The 23941-nt window shown below is 44.7% G+C and overlaps 1 protein-coding gene across 1 annotated transcript in view; it reads left to right on the top strand.

The window, feature by feature from the left end:
* nsmfb (NMDA receptor synaptonuclear signaling and neuronal migration factor b) overlaps nt 1-23941 on the top strand; it is a 69847-nt gene that overhangs the window by 29050 nt on the left and 16856 nt on the right. Inside the window, exons 5-14 of the mRNA XM_063073804.1 lie at nt 53-58; nt 169-237; nt 1151-1203; nt 6561-6650; nt 9166-9290; nt 11524-11607; nt 15384-15417; nt 18309-18379; nt 19287-19366; nt 22207-22309. Of these exons, the coding sequence (XP_062929874.1) occupies nt 53-58; nt 169-237; nt 1151-1203; nt 6561-6650; nt 9166-9290; nt 11524-11607; nt 15384-15417; nt 18309-18379; nt 19287-19366; nt 22207-22309 (715 nt within the window). The remainder of the gene's footprint in view (nt 1-52; nt 59-168; nt 238-1150; nt 1204-6560; nt 6651-9165; nt 9291-11523; nt 11608-15383; nt 15418-18308; nt 18380-19286; nt 19367-22206; nt 22310-23941) is intronic.

Here is a 23941-nt window from a genome sequence, read left to right as displayed (position 1 = left end):
ATCTTTTCATTTTTTTTCCCTTTCAATGCCTATCCATGTGCCTGTCATGAAGGATTTCGTGAGTACCTTACTTGATTTCCATCTCAGCTCTTTCCGCTTTCTCTAGAGTTTGTGCATTTTCTAAGCACACCTCAGATTGTGATGATTGCCCCTCATATCTTCCACCAGGGCTTTCCGAGGCTTCACAGAACGGAAAAGAAGAAAACGGGAAAATGAGTGTGCTGCTGTGATCCAGAGGTATGCATCTTCCTCCCTGGTTCCTCTTATCAAAAACATTGCACTAGCGCACACCTCAAAAGGTGACTTCCAGTGGCTCTGCTGATGCCATGGGTGAGACAGTCTGGTCTGGTGACAGTCCTATCCCCCCACTTTGTGGAAGAACCCCAGCTGGTTGACTGTGCACTGCAATAATAAAACAACCACCAAAACCAACACTACTGGCAATGTGGGGTCGCTATCTCATTCTTTCATCCTGGCACATGGAGCGAGGACTTCTGATCATTGGTTCCAAAGACCAGAAATGTCTGCTATGATTCACGTTACTGTGACAGTGTATCCCGGGAAAAGGATATAGAATCAGAACCGTCTGATCGGCATTGGAGGAATGTCGCACTGATGCACCACTGCATTAGAACAGTGCTGATGAAACTTTGTGCTCTGTATCTCCTGATATTTGATACTGAACAGGAATGTCCTCGCCATAACATTCTCTAACTCTGAAGTTCATTAGTCTGGCAGTGACGTTGCATGTTGGTATAAAGTTTGCCTCGAGGTGACTAAATATGATGGCCTTCTTACCTGGCCCAGTTCACATGTGGCCAGGTCTTACATCCAGGATAATAGCAAGGTGCCCAGTGTAAATTGTAAAACAACACAAGAAGGTTGTTGGAGACAGATTTTGGCACAGGCTGAGTATCTCCTCAGGCCAGTGCAGTTACAAGAGGGATCTCAGGTGTGGTACCTTCCAGCCCTTGTACAATGTACTAGTCTGCTTCTAGTACATTGTGGCTTTGTCTGACTGGTACCTTCACCATACTAGTCATGCAATGAACCATACGTATGTTACTTAAATCACAGCAATTTCATCGCAGACTTTGGCTTTGGGACGACTCAGATTACTTTGGTTTTAAGTGAATTTTCTTTCCTGCAGAAATTTCCGAAAACACCTTCGAATGGTTGGGAGTCGACGAATTAGAGTTCAGAGTAAGTACTGAGGGTGCCTGTCGCCCTGCTTGTTTCCCTCTGTCTGGCAGTGTGATCCTGCCCTTGACTGCTTCAGTCTGCCTGTGGGTGCGTGTTTCTGTGTTACTTTGGGGTGGATGTGTGAGTCTGACTGGTACGTGTATAAGTGTGTGGGCAGGTATGTGTTATTAGTGTGTATCTTTCAATGTGTGTGAGTGAGTGAGAGAGTGGGCACGTGGCCAAGTGGTTAAGGCATTGGACTAGCGACCTGAAGGTCATGAGTTCGAGCCCCAGCCAAGGGAACATGTTGTGTCCTTGAGTAAGGCACTTAATCACACATTGCTCTGCGACGACACCGGTGCCAAGCTGTATGGGGCCTAATGCCCTTCCATTGGACAACATTGGTGTTGTGGAGAGGGGAGACTTGCAGCATGGGTAACTGCTGGTCTTCCATACAACCTTGCCCAGGCCTGCGCCCTGGAGAGTGAAGACTTTCCAGGCGCAGATCCATGGTCTTGCAAGAGTGAGAGAGAGAGATTATATCAGGGTCCTTTTGTGGCTTGAGATGGAGTTTAGTGATCTTCTTTACTGTTTATTCAAGGACTGGGAATGTTCCCAAGATTGTGACCACTTTCCTGCCTCAACCAGGGTCACCAGAACTGGTTATTCATCTCATTGCTCCTTGTGATTCTGCTGCCCCACTTCCCTGAAGGATCTTTCAGTGAATGCATTAAGCTGCCTTGTGATGTGAACCATGCCGTATTAAATGGACACCCTTCTTACCTGCGCCGAGCGCAAGTTTCTGCCGCTGACAAGCAGTGGTCAGTGAACAGTGCAGGAACTTGTCAGCTCTGCTGGTTTAGTGGAAAGAAGTATTTTTAATGCCGCCAGAGTCTTCTGCTTTGTCAGAAATTGGCTGGCATCACAATGGACAGTGCCTCGAGCCTGAGTTGTTCAGGGCATCACAATCTTCCTGCTAATATTGCAAAGGTCCTTACAGTTGAGCTATATGAAGAAGGTGTGTCTCATTGCACTGACTGGGGAGGAAGTCAGAGTAGTGGACTCCTTGTTGCAGCCCGCTGGTTGAGGTGAATTGTGGAAGCAGTGGGATCCTGCTATCTGTCTACATTGCCCACGTAAGGCCTCCCCCGTCTGCATGTCACACAGTAGCTTTAGGGAAGGTGCAGCTTTGTGGGTTTCGAGGACGGAATGACTGCACCATCTCACGGGGCACTTGCAGAAAGATCTGCTGCTTATTTCTGAGGACCCAGGGGAGAGTAGCAGTCAGCATATGCTGATGCAGCTGGCCCACAGAGCTCAGGTGTTCACTTGCCCTGTGTTAGGGAACACAGTCTCAGCCTGAAGGGCTGCCTTGGGAAATGGGAGAGTGAAATTGCAAACCTATTGGTTATGCACCACGTGTTCAGGATTACAAACTGCTGGCCTCATCAGCAGTTGCCAGGTGGGAGGCTTTAGAGTCTTGGATTCACACAGCATAGAAACAGGTCTTTAAGTCCATGCTGACCCATCTAAGCGAATCCCATTTGCACGTGTTTGATGCAAATCCCTCTAAACCTTTCCTGTGCACGTCTCTGTCCTTTAAATTGCCTTTTAAATGTCGTTAATGTACCTGCCTCAACCACTTCATCTGGCAGCGCAATCCACGTACTGACCATCCTCTGGTGAAAATTTTACCCCTGTTTTCTCCCTGTGGCCTTTGAAGCCCTTACAAATCAAAACTATTAACAGCCTCCGCTTTTACTGTGCCCAGTGACTCGGCCTCCACAGCCAGGTATGGCAATGAATTCCAGAGATTCACCATCCTCGGCTACAAAAAATTCCTCCTCATCTCTGTTTGAAAGGGACGTTCTCGACTTCTGAGGCTGTGCCCCCTGCTCCTTGGCTGTGCCACTAATGGAAGCATTCTCTCCATGTCCACTCTATCTAAACCTTTCAATATTTGGTATGTTTCAGTGAGATCCCCCACCTCATTTTTCTAAACTCCAGGAGTGCAGCCTCAGAACCATAAAACATTCCGCAAACGTTAACCCTTTCATTCAGTTATAGGTGATCTTATTGAGGTGTATAAAACTGTGAGAGACATAGACAAGGTGACTGCACAAGGTGATCTTCCCCAGGGTTGAGGAATCGGGAACTACAGGACATAGGCTCAAGGTGAGCGAGGAGAGATTTAATGGGAATGAGGTAGAATTCTTTCACCCAGAGGATGTCAGTATATGGAACAAGCTGCCGGAGGAAGTGTGTGAGACAGGTACAGCACACAAGGCACCTGGGCAGGTACATGGAGAGAAAAGATTTAGATAGATATTGGGACCAGATTAGAATGGGATAGCATGGATGAATTTGGGCTGAACAACCTGCTTCATGCTGTATGGCTCTACGACAGAGTGACTGCAAGCTGTGTGACAGAGAGTTCAGGAACAAGTTTGATCACGGAGTTGGTATTTAATTGTTTATTAAATCCTGCAATGGATTGCATCACCTGCCCTGTCCTTTCATGCATTATTTAATGCATTCTGCTCTTTTAAGTACCGCATCACCTTACTGATGTCAAAAACTAATTAAATGCATCCCCTTGGGTGGCAGTGTGAGACTTGATTAAGAATACTGAGACTGTGCTTGGCGGGACATGGGGCTAATCACTACGGAGCGCAGGGGACATCAGGCAGACGGCCGGGAGTGTCCACTGCTCTGCTCGTGTACTGCGTCGTTGGGTGGCAGCAGTCCACGGAGGGATGCGCTGAGCTGCTGCCCAATTCCAAAACCACTCCCCACTGCTGCTGATCCTCCGCTCTCAATTACTGACCCCTCCCCACCCTCCTGACCACTCCTTTATCCGCTGACCTGTCACCTCAGCTGCTGGTCGCTCCCCTTGGCTGCTGACCCCTCAGCACTGATCTCTTCCCATGACAGCTGATGACTTGCTGCAGTCACTCACTGCTCCCACGATCAGTCATCCCTCTCTGTAGTCATTAACCACTCGCGCAGTTACTGTTACTACAATACCTCCCAGAGTCACTGACCCCTCTCCGTTGTAATTAACCCCTTCCCCACATTAGCTGACCCTCTCCCCACTGCCACCAACATGTGCAGTCACTGACCCCACTACAGTCATTACCCCACCACAGACACTTACACCCCTTCCAAGTCTCTGACCCTCCCCGCAATCACTAAACCTTCCCTACAGTTACGACCTCCCGCCAGTCACTGGCCTTCTCCCACAGTTACAGAGACCCCATACTTACTGACCAAGCCCCACCCACAGTCACCGGCCCTCCCTCTCAGTCTCGGACCCTTCCCTCTGTCACTGAACCCTCCCCACACAGTCACTGACTTCTCCTCTCAGTAATGCCTTCGCCACAGTCACTGACGCCTACCCCCAGAACTGACCACTCCCCACGATTACTGACTCCTGCCCATGGTCACTGACCCCCTCCGCACGATTACTGAACCCTGTCCACAGTCACTGATCTCTCCCTGCGAGCCCCAGTCCCCTTCTGTCCACAGTCTCTAACATCTCCCCTCAGCCACTAACCTTGGTCCCTGGTCCATGACCTCAGTCCCTGGTTACGTTACACCTTCACTCAGTGTGCGAACGTGCACAGGCAGCTCAGAGGGCTGAAGCCCAGAGTCGGTGAGTTCTGAACAACTATCTGCAGCCCTTGTGGGGAAGGGAAGCTCTGGACAGTCTTGTCTCCTGCGGATTGCACAGTACGCTTCCATTAAATTGTGGGTCTTTCTGCTTGTGATTTTAATGCAGAGGCTGCTCCTGTAGCACCGTTGCTGGGCAACAGCTAGCTCATTCCCAACATGTTTCCTCAGACCCCAAGCCGTACTTTGCGACTAATGGTAGCAAAAGTCCTCGCGTCGATGGGAGCTTAATCAGACTGACACTTCCCCTGAGCCTCAATACTGAGGAGCCTTCTGCCAGTCATGGACCAAAGGGTGCAGGAAGACACACGAGCCCTCAAATAATAGAACACATTTTTTGGAGGGCTGGGGAGGCCACAGAGCTGGGATGTGATAGGAGCACAGAAAGATTCCAACATGAGATGAACAATACCGTAGTTTCCGGTTAACTGGGACACATAAGAACAAGTACATTTTGGCCCAATTAAGGGAGGGAATGTCAACTCAGACCACGAGAGGCCTGTGTCGGGCATTTTCGTGCCTTACAAGGCACAGATTAGAAGTCTGTGTGCCGCCACAGCTGAGGCTCGAACTAGCGACCTTCAGATCACTAGATGAACGCATTAACCACTTGGCCACATGCCCAGCACAAATAATTAAGAGGGGACCCCAATTAGCCAAAGTTTCATTGAAATACAATAGTTATTGTTGTTGTTCAGTCGTTAAGTCGAGTCTGACTCTTTGTGACCTCATGGACCTTAGGGTCCATACGGAAGTAGATTGCCAGGCCTTTCTTCCGCTCAGATACTGTTGCTGCCCAGATTGGGGCCCGGCTGGGTTTGAACTCTGTCTTGAAGTCCAGTGCTGATGTCACTACACCACCAGCCGGCCCACAGTAGTTATAAAGGCATAGAAAAAGACAAACTACCATTTAGCTGAGTAACAAATTTTGTATTTAAATGAAATGCAGAACAAGTTAGAACACTATCAATACTACTACAGCACTATAAAACTGTGTTTTAGTTATTATTGATGGAGGAGTTCATCTAGTGTACCTACACACTGCCGCCTTCTTTTGATTGACTGCAAATAAACAAAATCAGTGCGGATACCTGGTGCAGATAATGGACTGCCTTCATACAATTTTTGACCGTTGCATCCTCCAAATCTTCATTTTCATTGTAACATTCAAGATGATTGTCGATACCTTCAAATCCTTCGTAGTTCCTAGCTTGTTGAAGTAATTGCATTGTTTCATTTTCACTTGAATACTTGATTTGGTCATTTTCCTGGAGTTGTAGGATTAAGAACTAGAGGGCATAAACATGACGTAAGAGGGGAGAGATTTAACAGGAACCTGAGGGGCAACTTTTTTTTACATCTGGGGGTGGTCGGTATATGGAATGAGCGGCCAGAGGAAGTGTTCGAGGCAGCTACATTAACAAGGCAGGTATATGGAGAAGAAATGTTTAGAGCAGGATCTAGGAACTCCCAACCTTTTTTATGCCATGAGGCCTTACCATTAACCGAGGGGTCTGGGAACCCCTGATTTAGAGACATGGGGAAATGAGACAAGCTGAGGTGGGGGCCATGGTCAGCATGGACCACTTGGGTTGAGGGGGCCAGCTTCCATGCTGTATGACTCAATGACTATGACTCTATGGTACTTATGTTGTGTTTTATACATTGTATATCAATAACATGGTACGTTTCACACCTTTTTACAGGTTTCTCTGAGCGACAAGAGAAAAATTTAGGTCGCTCCTGGAGTGATCCCACACCAGTGAAGTCCGATCTGATGTGTGACCCCCGTGATAGTAGGTTCACCAGTAACTTTTTACATCGGTCGACTTTCCTTTCCTTCAGGAGTTTATAAGGGTTCATTATTCAGGCTGGTAGCATGGTGGAGTGTTGTTGTCAGCCTAGTAACGCAGTCTCAAAAGAACCAGGAGCTCTCTCAAATTTCCTGGCTGGCATCTCTCCCTCAAGTGGCTTGTTTGAAAGTTGATTTAATTAGCAGCTTGTGGAATCTTAACTTATAAAAATTAATTAGGCCTTTTATACAGGAGTTAAAAGAAGTTAAGATGTCTGCAAACATATAGAAGGGTCATTATAGCTTCCACAACTATTAGGTGTAAAATTGTCTCTTAAGTCCATCTATTAATGCAGTAGAGGTTGTAAACAAGGTGCAAGGTTAAGGGCAGCAGAGAGGCACAGTGGGTGCCTCACCGAGGTGCAGCCTGTGGGGTTTTCCTGTTCACCCTGCAAGTACATGGGCTTCCCTCAGTGCACTGTCTCCCTTCCACATTGCAAAAACGTGCTGCTTGGTGAGTTCAATGGCTACTTTAAATTGGCCGGATGTGGGTGGGCAGTGGCAGAATCTGTGGTGTGTGTGTGTGTGTGTGTGTGTGTGTGTGTGTGTGTGTGTGTGTGTGTGTGTGTGTGAGGGGGGGGGATGGGTAGAGGGTTACGGTTAGGGTTCAGGGAATTAAATAAGGGAATGGGATTGTTACGATGGCTCAAAGCCAGCATTGACTGAACAGACTGAATGACTTCCTTCTGCGTCATCAAGAAATACAAATTCTAATTTGTTTGACCTTTGACAAAGGTTTACCAGATCACCAGCCACACACATCTCCCGGTTTTCCATTAACTTCTTGGTTTGGGGTGGGGGGAGAATCTCAGGTGGATGATGCAGTGCTTTGTTTTAAATTGCTGTTCAAAGTTATGTTACAAGGTCCCTGGGCCCAGGTTGAATTGTAAGGCAACAAGGCTGGGCTTCAGCAGGCTTTCTATGCGGTAGACCAGGTCAACAGCAGCACAGGTTCTAATGCCACAGCAATTACAGCAAAGTGCAAAGGAAACGCTTGGGAATAGATTCTGGGAACCTGGGAGGAGATCTGCACCATTTAGTAGTGTGAAAATTAATTGATGGGACAGTGCAAATGGAATTTATTATACTTAGAGTCATAGAGCACTACAGTATAGAAACAGGTCTTTGGCCCATCTAGTCTATGCTGAACTATAATTCTGCCTAGTCCCATCGATCTCCGCCCAGACCATAGCTATTCATAACCCTCCCATCCATGTACTTCCTTTAAATGTTGACATCAACCCTGCATCCACCATTTTCACTGGCATCTGATGCATCTTCTGCTACAGCTAGTGACACTTGATGGGGAAGTGTTGAGGGAGGGAGATTTACTATGGGAAATGATCAGCTCCAAATTGACCTAGGAATGTGTGAAAAGGCAGTTTCTAGCATATATTGAACTGCCCTGGAATTTTGTGAATAGAGGAGGACTATAAAAGGGAGCGATATAATATTATGAAGCAATGGAAATGTAGGTGCACAGGAGTCCTCTGGTAGTATATCTCACATTATACCAAGTTGGGAGTCAACATTCAGACAGTATAAAGCAGATCTATCTTACACCTTGCTTGGACTCTGAGAGAATTAGGTGATACCAGAACATCTACATTTCTGTACTTTTGATGTGTTATTGATCGATACAAAAAGCAGTTGTTGGGGTGGCACCGTAGTGTAGTGGTTAGCACAATGCTTTTCAGTACAGGTGACCCAGGTTCAATTCCCGCCACTGCCTGTAAGGAGTTTGCACGTCTTCCTCGTGGCCGTGTGTGTTTCCTCTGGGTGCTCTGGTTTCTTCCCACGGTCCAAAGACGTACCGGTTGGTAGGTTAATGGGTCATCATAAATTGTCCCATAATTAGGCTCAGATTAATCAGGGGATTGCTGGGTGGTGTGGCTCGACGGGTGTGGGGGGTGGCGAATTCCGCGCTGTATCTCAATAAATAAAAAATAAGTGATTGGAGCAACAAAGGCAGTTATGGTGAAATAGGACTGAATCATACAAATTGGGACAATTTCATTCAACTCTGCTTTACTCAGGCTCCTCTAAATGTTGGGTTCCCATACAACCTCGTTCGTTCCTGCTCATTAGCTTGACATCTAATTATGATTTACGCTGTGGAGTTAATGGAATTATGAGAGGAGACACCATGTTGTGTGAGTGGCATCTGCTTTCTAAAGTCAGTCCCTGAAGTGATCTGATAATCCTGCTTCCTGAATAGCTTCAGTGCCTCAGCTCATTCCTTTCCACAGGGGTCTCTGTAGCAGCGTCTCCGCGTGAGAGGTTCACAGTGTCACACGTAATGAAGACACATAACGCCCAAGTAACAGATGGGGCGTCTTTTGAACTCAGCCCCGACAGTGTGTTTTTATGAAATACTTATTCAAAAGACTGCTCTGTTGGAACACTGCCTAGGTCTCCATGGTAATCACTGCCTGATCTCCCTTCTTGCGTCACACCAGGTCACGAGCTGCAGAGCTTGTGCGCTGCTTTGGATGATGACTTTGACGATCTCAGCTGGGAGGCGGAGAAGGAGTTGGAGCTGCTGTCGTGCGATGGTGAAGACTTCGTTCCGCCCAAGATTATGGTAAGGTTTTCAATGAGGAAACTTCCAGCGGCCATTTTGACTGGCCCAGGCCAGTTAATTCACATAATTATTGCAGCTCAAAAGCTGTCCTGCAATAATGGCTTGGGTTCAACTCTCGCACCTTTTCTTCCGAGTGATACCTGGGGGGGGGGGCGGGGCGGGTGGTTAATATCTCATACCAAGTCCTGGCATCTAACATCCGTGAGGTAAAGATCGAATTGACTGTCAAAAGTAGCAGTAAGGGTTGAGTGCCTTCAGTCTGCTCCCATTTCATTTTTCACCGTATACCACTCTCCGTACACTGCCAATCCAACACATAACTTCTTGTTAAAATTCTCCACCTTCCTGGGTCTGTAACCTTCCTGAACCTTTTGATAACCTTGCACCCCCCTGGCCTCTGCATCTCTGTTACTGCTCACCAGGCCTTCAGCTGCTCAAGTCCTAAGCTCTGGAATTCCCTTCCTAAATCTTACTACTACTTTCCCTTAAAGCAAGCATTACATTTTTGACTTAAGATTTTGGTTTGTTGCCTTGCTGGTTTTGGGTGTTTGGTTACAGTTTTTTTTTGGAGCTTTGCCAAAACTAAAGGTGTCATTGTTGAACCCGGGCAGTAAAACTGTTGCCAACACAACAGATCGGGCCTAGTGGCCCTGCGTCCAATCCTCACATGGCTGGATGTGATTGTGAGAGCAGAGACTGAAAGCAAAATACCGCAGATGCTAGAAATTTGAAATAAAACTACAGGTATTGGAAATAATCAGATTACCTGTGCAGAAAATTTTGATGATCTTTCATCAGAAATGGAAAAAATTAAAAGTAGAACAAGTTATAAGGTTACAGAGGAAAAGGCAGGGAGCACAAAAGGGGAGGGAGTAGAAGGCCTCAGAGATCGAATGGCAGAATTGTTGAAGGAAACAGTAAAGATGACCAAGAAATAGAGGCGGGAACAAAGAGAGACTAATTCTCACTTCACCACGGCTTCTCCTCTCGGACAAAGCACTCAATCACATCGCATCTATTCCCCTCACCCTTTCTCCCACTGGACGGAGATCACTCATCCTCACCTTCCACCTTACGAGCCTCTGCAATTTCTGCCAGCTCCAACTAGATTCCACCTCCAGGTACATATTCCCATAACCTCCCTTCTCAGCATTTCAAAGGGATTACACACTTTGTGAGTCCTTGGGCCACTATTCTGTCCCCTCTGACAGTTCCTCATCTTACAGGACTTGCCCATGCAACCACAGGACAGGCAATACCTCTTTCCTTTCCATCCAGCAGGGATCCAAACAGTCTTTTCCAAGTGAAGCAGCAATTCACTGTACTTCTTCCAATCCACTGAACTGCAATCAGTGTTCACAATGCGGCCTCTACACTGAAGAAAGCAAATGCAGATTGGGTGATTGTTTTGGGAAGCACCTCTGCTCATTTTGCAGAGGTAATCCTAAAATCTTTGAATGGCCCCAGCAACACACACAAAATGCTGGAGGATCTCAGCAGGCCAGGCAGCATCTATGGAAAAAAGTACAGGCGACGTTTTGGGCCGAGGCCCTTCGGCAGGACATAGGTGCTGCCTGGCCTGCTGAGTTCCTCCAGCATTTTGTGTGTGTTGCTTGGATTTCCAGCATCTGCAGATTTTCTCTCGTTTATGAATGTTCCCAGCTTTGATGTAAGAGATACTTGCTGCACTGGAGCAGTTTGACCAGCTGAGTATTTCCAGCATCTTCTGATTTTTGCTGGCAGTAGTTAATCTGGAACTGGGAACTCTTTCTGTTCATCTACTTAGCCTGGTTCAGTACTCTGCCAGTCATCTTCGATTAGCCTATTGCTGATGAGCAACCAAAAGATTACAATCCAGCCAGTTAATTTGGGGAACGACATTATTTAAAGTCAAAGTCAAGTTTATTGTCATATACACAAGTACATAAATGCACAGCTGGAATGAGGAACTTTCAGTAGCATCACAAGCACAGAGAATCATATAAGCAAAATTCACAAGATATATATAAACAAATTATACATAATTCTTACAAGAATGGAAATACAATTAGAACAAAGAACAAAGTCCATTTTAGTGCAAAGTGTTCAGAGAGTAGTCATGGTGCTGCATTTTCCTCCACAGATGTTGCCTGACCCATTGAGTTCCTGCAGTGTTCTGTGTGTTGCTTTCAGATTCCAGCACTTGCAGTTTCGTCCGCCTCCACCTCAAATAATTATCTTATTTTGTTTGCAGCTTATTTCATCTAAGGTTCCCAAGGCAGAGTACATCCCGACCATTATCCGCAGGGATGACCCTTCCGTCATCCCCATCCTCTATGTGAGTACAACATTTTTGGACTTTTGCTTTCCACACTTCTGGCTGTTTCAGTCAAGGGGAATATTTCCACGCCTGAATGGGTTAGGGCTAAAAACCCACAGTCTCCAGGAATTCTGGATGAACCTCAAGGACACTGTGTAAGCAGTTCCTGTGAAAAAAATCACATAGCCATTTAAAACATATATATATATATACTTTGTTTATTAGATATAAAATGTTGAAGATAGAAGAGAAGGTTGTCTGACAATGCTATCCATCTCCTTCAATTTTTCCCACTCCACATTGTTCCCCACAGTCCTCATGGTTATGCAAAACATTGAGTATTTCTCAAAGCAATACACACAAAATGCTGGAGGAACTCAGCAGGCCAGGCAGCATCAAGGAAAAAACTGCAGTCAATGGTTCAGGCCGGAACTTCGACTCTACTCTTTTCCAAGATGCGGTCTGGCCTGCTGAGTTCCTCCAGCAGTTTTTGTGTGTTGCTCAGATTTCTGACATCTGCTAGATTTTCTCTTGTTCGTGATTTGAGTATTTCTCTAATTTTGTTGAAAGTTTGTAGTGCTGAGGAAATCAGTGCACATGATCCAGGAAGTATAGAACCCCATTGTGTATTCCCTCTCCCCTGAAGCCCAGTATCCATACCCACTCCTAACCTCTTGCCCCCTAATTCCCTGACTCCCTGACTAAAACCACAATTCTCCCTGCCACCCAAAAAGAGGGCAGTCTTTGGCAAACAACCACAATCCCATCCATCCCCACCAGATCTGAGATCATGTTGCCTGACACCAGAGTCCTGTACCTTGGATGCCATAGCCAACAACTTCCCCACGTAATGCACTCTGTACGATGTGCATTAACATCCAGGCCTGTGCAGATGACTTGGGGCAACAGCACTGAGCTGATCCCAGGAATAAATGAAAATCAGAGACTTGACTTGAAGAAACCGGGCTGAGCATTACAAAGTACTTCGCTAGAGCTCTGGTAGAATAATCTGGGCTGCATTTGAACCTCTGTTCTCTGTTCAATCATGGACATGTGATTTTCACTTTTATTACCTTCTTACATTCCCGCCTAAACAGAGTGGCTTGCTGGGCCATTTCAGAGAGAAGTTAAGAGTCAATTTCTGCCATGGGTCTGGAATCACATAGTGGAAGTGACTCAGTTCCTTCCCTGGGAGACATAAGTTTTGGGATTCCCACTATTAATATTAGCTCTTCAATTCCAGAATTGATTTCATTAATTGAGTTTAAATTCATTGCCATTTGTGGATCATCACCAGAGAGCCCAGGCCTAAATGGCGAGAAGACTTCCTGACCTGCACACTCAATAGCCAAACTCTTGACCTCACAATGTAGCTCTATGTGACTTTGCTCCTTACTGTCTATGTTTTCTTTGTTATTGCTTTACCTTGTACTACCTCAATGCAGTGTTGTAATGAATACGTTTGTATGGATGCTTGCAAGACGAGTTTTCCACTGTGACTCAGTACATAAGCCAATAATAATCATAATAGTATAACATATAAATACATATCAACAAATTTCTCAAAAATCCTGAAAAGTCCCCAAATTCTTGACAGAAGATAAAGCATATCTTTTACCTAAAGGAGAAATCACAAATGACCCATCAAAATATCATCCCATTACTTGTTTACAAACTATATATAAAATTGCAATATCATGCATCTTGCAACTAATCACCACAATATACTTACAGAAGAGCAGAAAGGATGTAAAGGTCAACTGACAATAGGTTCTGTAATTCTAAGTCAAGCCCAGTGGAAAAGCAGAAATCTCTCATTTTGTTATATTGACTACCAAAGAGGATTTGATTCTATCCAATACTCATGGTTAATAATTCTTAATATATATAAACTACACCCAATAATTGTGCAATTCCTTCAACATCTGATGAAGCATTGGCGTACTGTAATCGCCCTCTCTATTAACAACCAAAAAAGAACAACCACTGTTATCAAAATAAACTGAGGCATTATTCAGGGTGACCCTCTAAGCCCTCTATGGTTTTGCTTTGCTTTAAATCTGCTCTCTAGTTTACTGAATCAGGCAAAAATGGGGTACAAATCAGAAACAACCAAACAAATTATATCTTGACACACCTTCTGTATATGGATGATTTGAAATTATATGTTCCTTCATCTGTAAAGCTAAAACAGTTAATTCAAATAGTAGAACTATTTTCAAAAGATATAAACATGAACTTTGGACTAGATAAGTGCAGAACATTAACCATAAAGAAAGGTGCAATAGAGCTTATAGAATGTAAAACAAAGCAGCAGGATACAATACAACCGATGGATGAATACAAAACTTAGATAAATATCTGAGATATCAAAAAGCAAAGAAAGTAGATCATGGTGCGATAAAGGGAAAATTTTTGACAGAATTGACTTTAAGGCTGAAGAAAATCTGCCAAACAGAGCTCAATAGTAAAAATATAACAAGGGCAATGAATGCTTTTGCAATACCCATATTAATGTATTCTTTTGGCATAATATCTTGGTTTGAAACCAATCTGGAAAATTTACAAAGGAAAATAAGACCTGAAATGACAAATGCAAACACTATGTACACTGAAGCACGTCTAGATTCACGTTACCTAGGACTGAAGGAGGAAGGGGAATAACAGACATTAAAAATTTACGCAACAGTCAGATAAAATTTCAAAGGATATACTTCCATCAACGAAAACAGGATTTAGCACTCCATGTGAGCATATGCAATTTTGATAAGAGTACACACCACTAAACGTAAATGAAAGCACACCCTGAAAAATGAAGAAATTATCACTACAGGAGAAAAGGTTAACCAATGGAAGGACATGACCCTCCTCGATCTGAGCAGGGAGTGCTGAACACCTGGCTCAGAGTTGGAGACTCCTTCCCAGAAACAGGGCTTCCTTGTGGCAATACAGGACCATGTGGTTAACACAAAAAAATTAAGAATACACAATAAAAGACCAACAAATTGCAGATGATAAATGTAGAAAATGCCAAGAGAAACCAGAAATCATCCAACACATTACAGGATCCTGCAGCAATTTAACTTAACCTGGTTACTTACACAGGCACAATCAAGTGACAAACATCATTCACCAAAATCTTGCTTTAAAATATAAACTGATAAAAGACCTTATACTACAACAGATCTTTTATTACAGATAGGACAATCCATAATGACCATCCAGATATAATATTACAGGATAAACAAGCAAGAACAGCTTACTTACTAGATATGGCCATTTCAAATACACACAACATCAGAAGTCAATAATTGAAAACCACCAGAAATATGCTGAATTAAAAGAAGAAATTGAAAGACAGTGGAACATGAACAGGGTATACATTGTCCCAAAAGTATTAACTACGACTGGTATCATTCCAAAGTCACTACATAATAGTATTAAACAGTTAAGCCTATGCAGCAATATTTATGTAAATCTCCATAAAGCCACAATACTAAGCACCACTAAAATAGTCCGAAAGTTCCTAGCAATTGAGAAATGAGTGTGCTTGGCAATGCTCCTACCTCAGGTTTTACCAGCTTGAGCTGAGAAAAATTAAAAAATATAACAACAATAATCACAAAAGCAATAGAAAGGATATTAATTTACATTCAGTAGGGACTGAAGGTTTGATGTTTCACCATGGCCACTTACATCTGCTGAAGGATAAAACATATCCAAGGCAGATAAGGGTGTGGCTAGAAGGTCCTAAATGTTTAAAGGGTTAACAGTGCCTTTCATTTCTCCAACAGGACCATGAACATGCTACATTCGATGACATTTTAGGTGAGTAAACTCTAGGCTTAAGTGGTTGTTGAAGCCACTGTTGGCCAGAGTATTTAAAGATTCACTTTGCCTTAAGTTAAATCCTAAACTGATTTAGAAAGATATGGTACATTTTGGGGTGAAATAGTTATTATACATGGCTGAGAGCTCCATCTCCAGTGGATGTAAAAAGACTCCGAGGAACTGTGTGGAGGAGGAGCAGCAGCTGCAGACAGAGGGGTTCCCATTTAGAATGGAGATGAAGAGTTATTTCTTTAGCCGGAGACTGGTGAATCTGTGGAATTCGCTGTCTCAGGCAGCTGTGGAGACTAGGTCATTGGGTGTATTTAAGGCGGAGGTTCATAGGTCTTGATTAGTCAGGATGTGAAAGCTTGCAGGGAGAAGGCAGGGGAATGGGGTTGAGAGGAAAAATAGATCGGCCATTATGGAATGGCAGAGCAGACTCGATGGGCTGTATGGCCTAATTCTGGTCCTATCCCTTATGTTCTTCTGGAGAAATCTCGCTGGTGTTCTGCCCAATGTTCATCCCTCAACCAAAAGCACTAAAACAAACTGTGGGATCAGTGTCAACTTCCATGTGCATTCAAAATGCCTCTGTCCTGCATGATCACAAATGCAGCACCTCAAGTGCACTCAATTGGCTGCAAGTTGTTTGGGGATGATCTGAGGATGCAGTGAAAATGCAAAACGTTTTTTAAAACCTACCCTGCTCGGATTCCATTCATTTCAGAGTTTGTTCACTGTAAAAAATAATGTTGCAGCATTGCAGCTGTCCCAATCCCCACCAGATCTCCTAGAGAGGCGACTTCCAGCCCCTTCATCGGTCACAGACACTGGGCACTGTGAGGCAGTGGCAGGAAGGGGGTGAATAACCTGCTTCTGATTTGTCAAGAAGTGTGTCAGTTTGCTGGAGTAGATAGATCAGGTTTATTGCTTGATGGTAGGTCACCAGTCAACTGTAGTTTGACAAACTGACCTCAGTCTCACAGGTGCTCTTTGCCAGTTCTGTGACACCTTTTCACAACTCCCCCTGGACCACGACCCCACCAACAAACGTTAGACCATTGTCTTCCAGAACAGTCACTGATCTCAGTTTCTTTAGAGCTTGTAACTCTCATCTCTCAGTCCTTCAGTCGGTTTCCTGCCTCATAGTCCGTCAACCAAGCTTATGTTTGTATCCTCCTCGAGATCCACAGATGGGGCTGCCCTGATAGACCCATCATCCTCGTACCATCCCACAAACCTTATTCCTTCTCACCTCAACTCTATGCCCCTTTATCTAGGCTCGTTCCACTTACTTCCATAGCACCTTTAATGCCATATACCACTTTGATGGTTTAGTGTTTCCTGGTTCCAGACAGGTCATTTCCACCAATCCAGTCTCTCTACATTTCCATCTTACACTAGGATGGCCAGAGGGCCCAAATGGTCACCTTACAATAGAACCTTCCTTTACTTGGCTGAACTCTTTCTCATGTTGAACAATTTACCCTTCAACTCTACTCTCTTTCTTCAACTCAGAGGTAGTTATGTGAACACAGATGTGTCCAGGCCACATCTGACTCTTGTGCATGTATGTGGAACATACATTCAGTGGCTACTTTATTAAGTGCAGGAGTAGAACCAGGTGCGATCTTCTACTACTGTAGTCCATCCACTTCAAAGTTCGATATGTGGTGTTCAGAGATGCTCTTCTGCGCCACTGTTGTAACATGTTGTTATTTGAATTACTGTTGCCTTCCTATCAGCTTGAACTAGTCTGGCCATTCTCCTCTGACCTCTCTCATTAACAAAGTGCTTTTGACTGCAGAATTGTTGCTTACTGGATTGTTCTGTAGTTTTTCACACCACTCTTATAAACTCCAGATAACTGTTGTGCCTGAACATCCCAGGAGATCAGCAGTTCCTGAGATACTCAAACCACTCCATCTGGCACCAACAATCATTCAAATGTCAAAGTGACTTAGATCACATTTCTTCCCCATTTTGATGTTTGGTATGTGATACAGCTGAACCTCTTGACCAGGTCTGCATGCTTTTATGCATTGAGTTGCTGCCACATGATTGGCTAATTAGATTATTTGCATTAATGCACAGGTGTTACAGATGTACCTAATAAAGTGGCCACTGAGTGTTTAAGTGTCTCAGTTCTCCACAGACCTTCTACTAGTGCATTGATGATGTATCAGTCCTAGTACTGAACTAGGAAAAGTCAACATCTTTGCTGCCAGTTTGCATCCCACACTCAGTTTCACGCAGCCCCTCTCTTTCTTTACTCAACGCTCTATCTCCATATCAGTTAATAGGCTGGGTGCCAGTATCCTTCATGTACACAGACACCCACACATTCTCCTGTTCTGGCAGTCTCCATTCTATTCCCTGTTCCTGGAGCTGCCTTGTAGTTGTTCTGATGACACCGTCTTCCACACCCACTCCTCCACAATCACCTCAGCCACTTACAGCCTGCTTCTACCTCCTCCCCGAGATCCACAAGCAAATGCCCTCTTTGTGCATGGTAGTTTGGAGCCTTACTCACAGTGCTATGAGCATAAGGGTAGCACAATAGCTTAGCAGTCAGTGTAATGCTTCGCAGTGCCAGCAATTGGGATTCATCCCACCACCGTCTATGAGGAGTTTCTATATTCTCCCTGTGACCAAGTGAGTTTCCTCTGGGGGCTCCAGTCTCCTCCCACATTCCAAAGCTGTATGGGTGGGTAGCTTTCTGGCCCGCTATGTCGGCACCGGAAGCATGATGACATTTGCAGGCTGCCCCCAACGCATCCTCAGACCGTGTCGGTTGTTGGCGTAAGCAACACGTTTCATTGGATGTTTCGATGTAGATGTGACAAATAAAGCTGATCTAATCTGCAACCATGTTTGTTTCCTCACAGAGGAGATTGAGAGGAAGTTGACCACCTACCGCAGGGGCTGCAAGATCTGGAAGCTGCTGATCTTCTGTCAGGTGATGCTGCGCCGAGCGACCACAATCGACCGCTCTACTTATCAGCTTGATATCCTGTGATTATGAGTCAGTCTTGGAGTGTCATCACTCAGGCCCTTTTATGAGAGGATTGTGTGCTCAGATCCGTTGTAGAGTTTTTGCCCTCTCGGACCAGACTGTGCCCCTACTGTATATTGGACTGGAGACCCTCTGTGAACACTATTTCTTCTCTTTGGTGTTATTACGGTTTCACTGACTGCTCCCTCACCTTGTTACCGACCTGCAGGATATGCTGCAAGCCTCACATCCCTCAGACACACACATACTCCTCCCTCTCCCTCTGCCATCTCTGTTGGTGGGGTGGGGTATCAAGTTGACTCTATTACAATATAGTAACCTTAGATCTTGTTGTTCTGCTTGGCTTTCCCTCCTTCACCTATTCCCACTTCGCTTCTCAATATAGCGTTTGATTCTTGCATAAGTTGTGAGATTCCTGGAATATTGATCAAGAGAGCAGAGTTCCAATTCAAGCAGTTAAATAAATCTGAAATTTTAAAAACAAAGCCTAGTCTCAATAATGGTGACCATGACAGTCGAGTGAAATTCACCTCGCTCAATATTGTTCTCCAGGGAAGGAAATCTGCCATCAATATCTAGTTTGACTTCTCCGTGACTTCACATCCACGGGTGTTTGCAGACAGTTAAGACTGGACTGGAATTTCTCATGATGTCAGCATCCTGATATTGAAGAAATTATTAACATTTCCAAAAAATGGGCATTCCTGTATGCCTGGGTCAACATATCTTGTGAAGTTGTCTTAACACAATTGATCATTTCTACACAAGGCATGTTGTAGTAAATTGATGCAAATATGCTGTTGCCACAGCAACTCTTTGTGTAATGATGGGTTCTGTGCTTTTTTGGTAGGGGGGTCCTGGCCATTTGTACCTTCTGAAGAACAAAGTTGCCACTTTTGCAAAGGTGGAGAAGGAGGAGGATCTGATTCTGTAAGTCATTTGCATGTCATATGCAAATTGTAGTCTTGAAGATTTTTGGAAACCTGAAATAAAAATGGTGTTGGAAATACTCAGCAGGTCAGTCAGCACCTGTGCAGAGAGAAACAGAGCTAATATTTCAAGTGGAAGACCCTTCCTCTGGACTTGGATAGAGAAACGAAGGGTCTCGGCCTGAAACGTCGACTGTACCTCTTCCTCGAGATGCTGCCTGGCCTGCTGCGTTCACCAGCAACTTTGATGTGTGTTGCTTAGTTTTAAACTATAGGGAGAATGACTTCATCTACAGATCACCCAATCCCAATCCTAGCCACACCCTACCAGGGGTCTTATCCATCCCTCAGTAGTTCTGGCATGTGGTTCAGTAAGAATCTGCTGGAGGGACTGCATTAAGGAGTCTAACATCTAAAATTCCATACAGGTGGCATCAGCGGTAGCCTCTTCATCCTTCTCAGTTACCTGATTAAAATCTCTATTGGGCTCGTCAAATATTTCTGCCTCCGGAAAGTCAGTACTGGATTTCTGTTTTCCAAATGTCTGCTGTCATGTTCTGTAATCAGTTTTCCTCAAAACACCCCACAACCGGGGATTAACTGAGTTACCTGACAATTCCTTAGACCTGTTTCTGAACGAGGACGTTTCCTAGAGCCTTGCTGGTTTCTCCTTTTTAAGAATATATCTGATCTCCTTTTTGAAAGTTATATTTAATCTGCCTCACCCCTTTAGCGACTGCACTACAGTCAGTGCATTTAAAAATGAAAATTCCCTTCCAATGTCAGAGGCAACATGAAACACCATGGGCATTTGTGGTCTTGCAGACGCCAGAGAAATTAATTCATAAAAACAACTTCTATTCTTCGTCGTTAATGAGGTCAGAAGCCCACAATAGCAACCCTGTCACCAAGCACACACGCAGGGACTGACATCCTACATCTGGTTCTGGTAACTGAAGCCTTTCTTTCCTGGTAGGGCTTTCAGAACTGTTAGCCTGGGTAACAGCTGCTTCACCCAGACTGTGACACTTCTGAACATTCTGCTACCACCCAGTACACATTATTTATGACAGTACCATCAGTATTATGTTGTTGTATATTTAGCTATGTTGCAAATGCACTTTATACTGTTGTATATATTACTATACGACATAGGCACTTTATGTTAACTTGTGCGTGTACAGAATATTTTTATTATCTGTTAATATTTTATGTGCTGCATATGATATATGTACTAGGTTTTTCACCTTGGTCCCAGCGGACCATTGTTTCATTTGGCTGTATACATGCGTACGGCTGAATGATAATAAACTTGAACTTGAAAGCAGACGTAGTGAGACCGCAATAACCCATCGTAATCCAGGTCTTTGGTTGTTAGATATTACTTCTGTATCCCACGCACATTTATTTAATTTCTATATTGTTACTCAGTGGCATAATACATTTTTGCAATGGAAACAGTGAGTTTAAATGGAGTGGGAAACTGAATGGCACCACTATGTTTGAATAGTGAGTGGGAAGCTGAACCCAGTGAGTTTCAGCTTGTAAATTCAAGATTCAGATTTATTTATCACGTGTACGACGAAGCATACAGAGAAATGCATTGTTTGCATTAGCAACCGAAACACCAAAGAATGTTTTGGGGCTATCCCACAAGTGTCATCGCACACTCTGGCACCAACGGGACACTTCCACAATGCTCGGCAGAACTACAAAACAACACAGGTGAAAACAAGCAAACCAAGCCCTGTTCCTCTCTCCCACCCACATACACAGTCCACCAACCCCAAGAGAGGCAGCCTTCAGCCACCAGCCTCCAGCCTCCAGCCTCCAGCGGAGTCAAGCACTCAAAGACATTGGGCCTTTGACTTCCCCAACAGACTTGCAGAGGTCCACAGACTCAGGGCTCCGGTCATCCGGCCTTGGCTACCCAACTTCCGATCAAGCTTCGGTATTGACCCAGAACTCGCCGAAGTTGAAGAATGAACACCAGGCTTTGAATGGCAGACTCGCCTGTGCTGGGACCTGAATACCGGGTCTCGAACTACAGTCAATTCGCGTACCTAGAGGGTCACCAGCCCTCATTCTTCAAGCCTGCATGGAATTCTGGTTCCAGAACCCGTCAACAATGCGCTGACCTGATGGGGGATGCCACAACCCTTGTCTACACTGGACTGCCGGCCCGACACCCGACTGCAGATCTCCCACGTCCACATTGCTGGCCTCTGAATGCTGAGTGGAGGCTTAAGCTCTGGCCTGATCTCTAATTCCCCCACATCCCTGTCCCTAAACCCTAACCAGATCCCTAATTCCTCTCCAAAATCATCCCTACAAACCTAAAGAACAACTAATTCGGAGCCCTGGTCTCAACAGAGACCGCAGGTCCATCTTACCTTGACCAGCAAGTTCTGGCTCTGAATTCCAGGTCCGCTGTCAAATCTGGTCCCACACTCCCAATTCCTGTTCTAGAAACATACCCAGTCAGCAATCTGGATCCCTCACACTCTGGCTGCACACCTGGTTCAAACTCCCAGTAATACCCAGTTGGCCTGTAGCACGGGCCAGGTCCATGGATAAAGTTGCTTACTAGTGACCGAAGCAGATGCAAACCCATCGGATTTACCAATCAATCAGATAACAGATTATCAGAGCTTTACTGCATGAGGGCACGTTGGTTTCCAGTTGCGTCCCTGACTTCTGCCAGCAAATTGAGGTGTCCCTCTGGGCCCAATGGGAATCGAGAAGCTGGTGCTTGGAGGGTGGGACTGTGTTTCTCTTGTCCGTGTTTGCTGATCGGCAGCAGAAACATCTGACAAGAATTTTGTGTCTTGTCCGGCGCAGGTTTTGGAGGCGACTGAGCAGGATGATGAGCAAGATTAACCCCGAGCCAAATGTGATCCATGTAATGGGCTGCTACATCCTAGGAAACCCCAATGGAGAAAAGGTAGGCCTCACTGAGGGGTGGACAACACCTGCAGACTCTTAGTGACAAATCCATTGGGTGGAGTCCATGCCATCCAGGTATCCTGGCAATCCCAGTGTCTCTGGGCAACAGTTCCCAGATATAAAGTGGCTCCAACCCTTGCACTTTCTAATGAACTTTCAACAGAAGGAACACACAAGGGCACAGGAAGAACTCAGCAGGGCAGGCAGCATTTGTGGAGGGTAATGAGCAGTCAGCATTTCTGGTTGGGGCCCTTCATCTAGACTGGTTGAGACCTAAAACATTGACCATCCATTTTCCTCCATAGAGGCTACCTGATCTGCTGAGTTCCTCCAGCACCTTTATGTAATGCTCAGACTTCCAGCATCTGCAGAATCTTGTGTATCTTACAGAAGAAACTGACTTAGTAAGAAATGACCTTTAGCATTGTGTAGAGTATCAAAAATATCATTCAGAACAGAGCCATCAATTCTTCCTTTTTCACAATGATTAATCTGGGGCAGAAGCATGTGACTTCCTTGTTGAAAAGATCCCTTGTAGACAGTGAGTGAACACTCCATTGCAAGTCTCGCAAGGCAAGATGCTGCCTAAACAATCTTGCATTCAACCTTATTGGATCAGATTCCTATGTTGCCCCACTGGGGAAGTATGATCACTACTGTGTGGACAGATGTGGCAACTGGATGAGTGGATTCCTGGAAAGATGTCAAGAGGAGAGGTGAAGAATGAACTATGCACCGTGATATATTGTGATTTGCCTGCTGATGGTGTTTTAAACTGTGATCTGAAATACCAGAAAGACACTGATATAGGAGTCTTTATATTCATCATGACAAGCAGGCATTCTTCTGGAGGCACTCTCAGTAGAGTGCCAATGATACTTGTGGACACGCACGGTACCTGTGATCGTCACTGATATGCTAGGTGACAACTTCAGTCTGGTCTGCCAGCTTGACCTCAAGTCAAAATGGTGTAGGTCAATTAACCTCGTTGTCCTATGTTGCATACAAGAATGTCTCATGGTCACTTTGTCTTACATTGCATGTGAGAACATCTCATGGTCACTTCATGGTGCAAGCCATAGCCAGCAACCCCACTCCCTGCTGTAGGCCAGACTATGCTCCAGGGACAGTATTGTTTATTTGCAAAGGTGTTCTTTTAACTTCAAACTGCTTGCAACTTACATTAAGGACTGAAGTCTGGTTCTTGTTTGAATTAATGTTTGTTATATTTACATCATTTCATAACTCCTCAATAATCCCAACAGTGGAATGAAATTCATTGATAAGTTTTCGATTAGGAACTGGATAAATAGTTGAAAACAAAATTAAATTGGCAATTGGCTTATTATTGTCACATGTTTGGGGTGTCACGGTAGTGTTGGTGTTACTGCAATACTATTACAACTAGGGGCATTGGTGTTTAGCATTCAATTCCAATGCTGTTTGTAAGGAGTTTGTATATCTTCCCCGTGGAACACCTGGGTTTCCTCAAATCATGAGACATAAAGATTAAACGATACACCGTGATATATTGTGATCTGCCTGATGGTGGTGTTGTGACTGTGATCTGAATTACAGGAGAGACACTGAAGCTGGTAATATAGAAGTCTTTATTCATCATGACGAGCAG

This window comes from Mobula hypostoma, chromosome 21 (assembly GCF_963921235.1).
Source record: "Mobula hypostoma chromosome 21, sMobHyp1.1, whole genome shotgun sequence".
NCBI lineage: Eukaryota > Metazoa > Chordata > Chondrichthyes > Myliobatiformes > Myliobatidae > Mobula > Mobula hypostoma.
The sequence above is the reverse complement of the archived record's forward strand: the minus strand, read 5'-3'. Positions and strand labels throughout refer to the sequence as shown.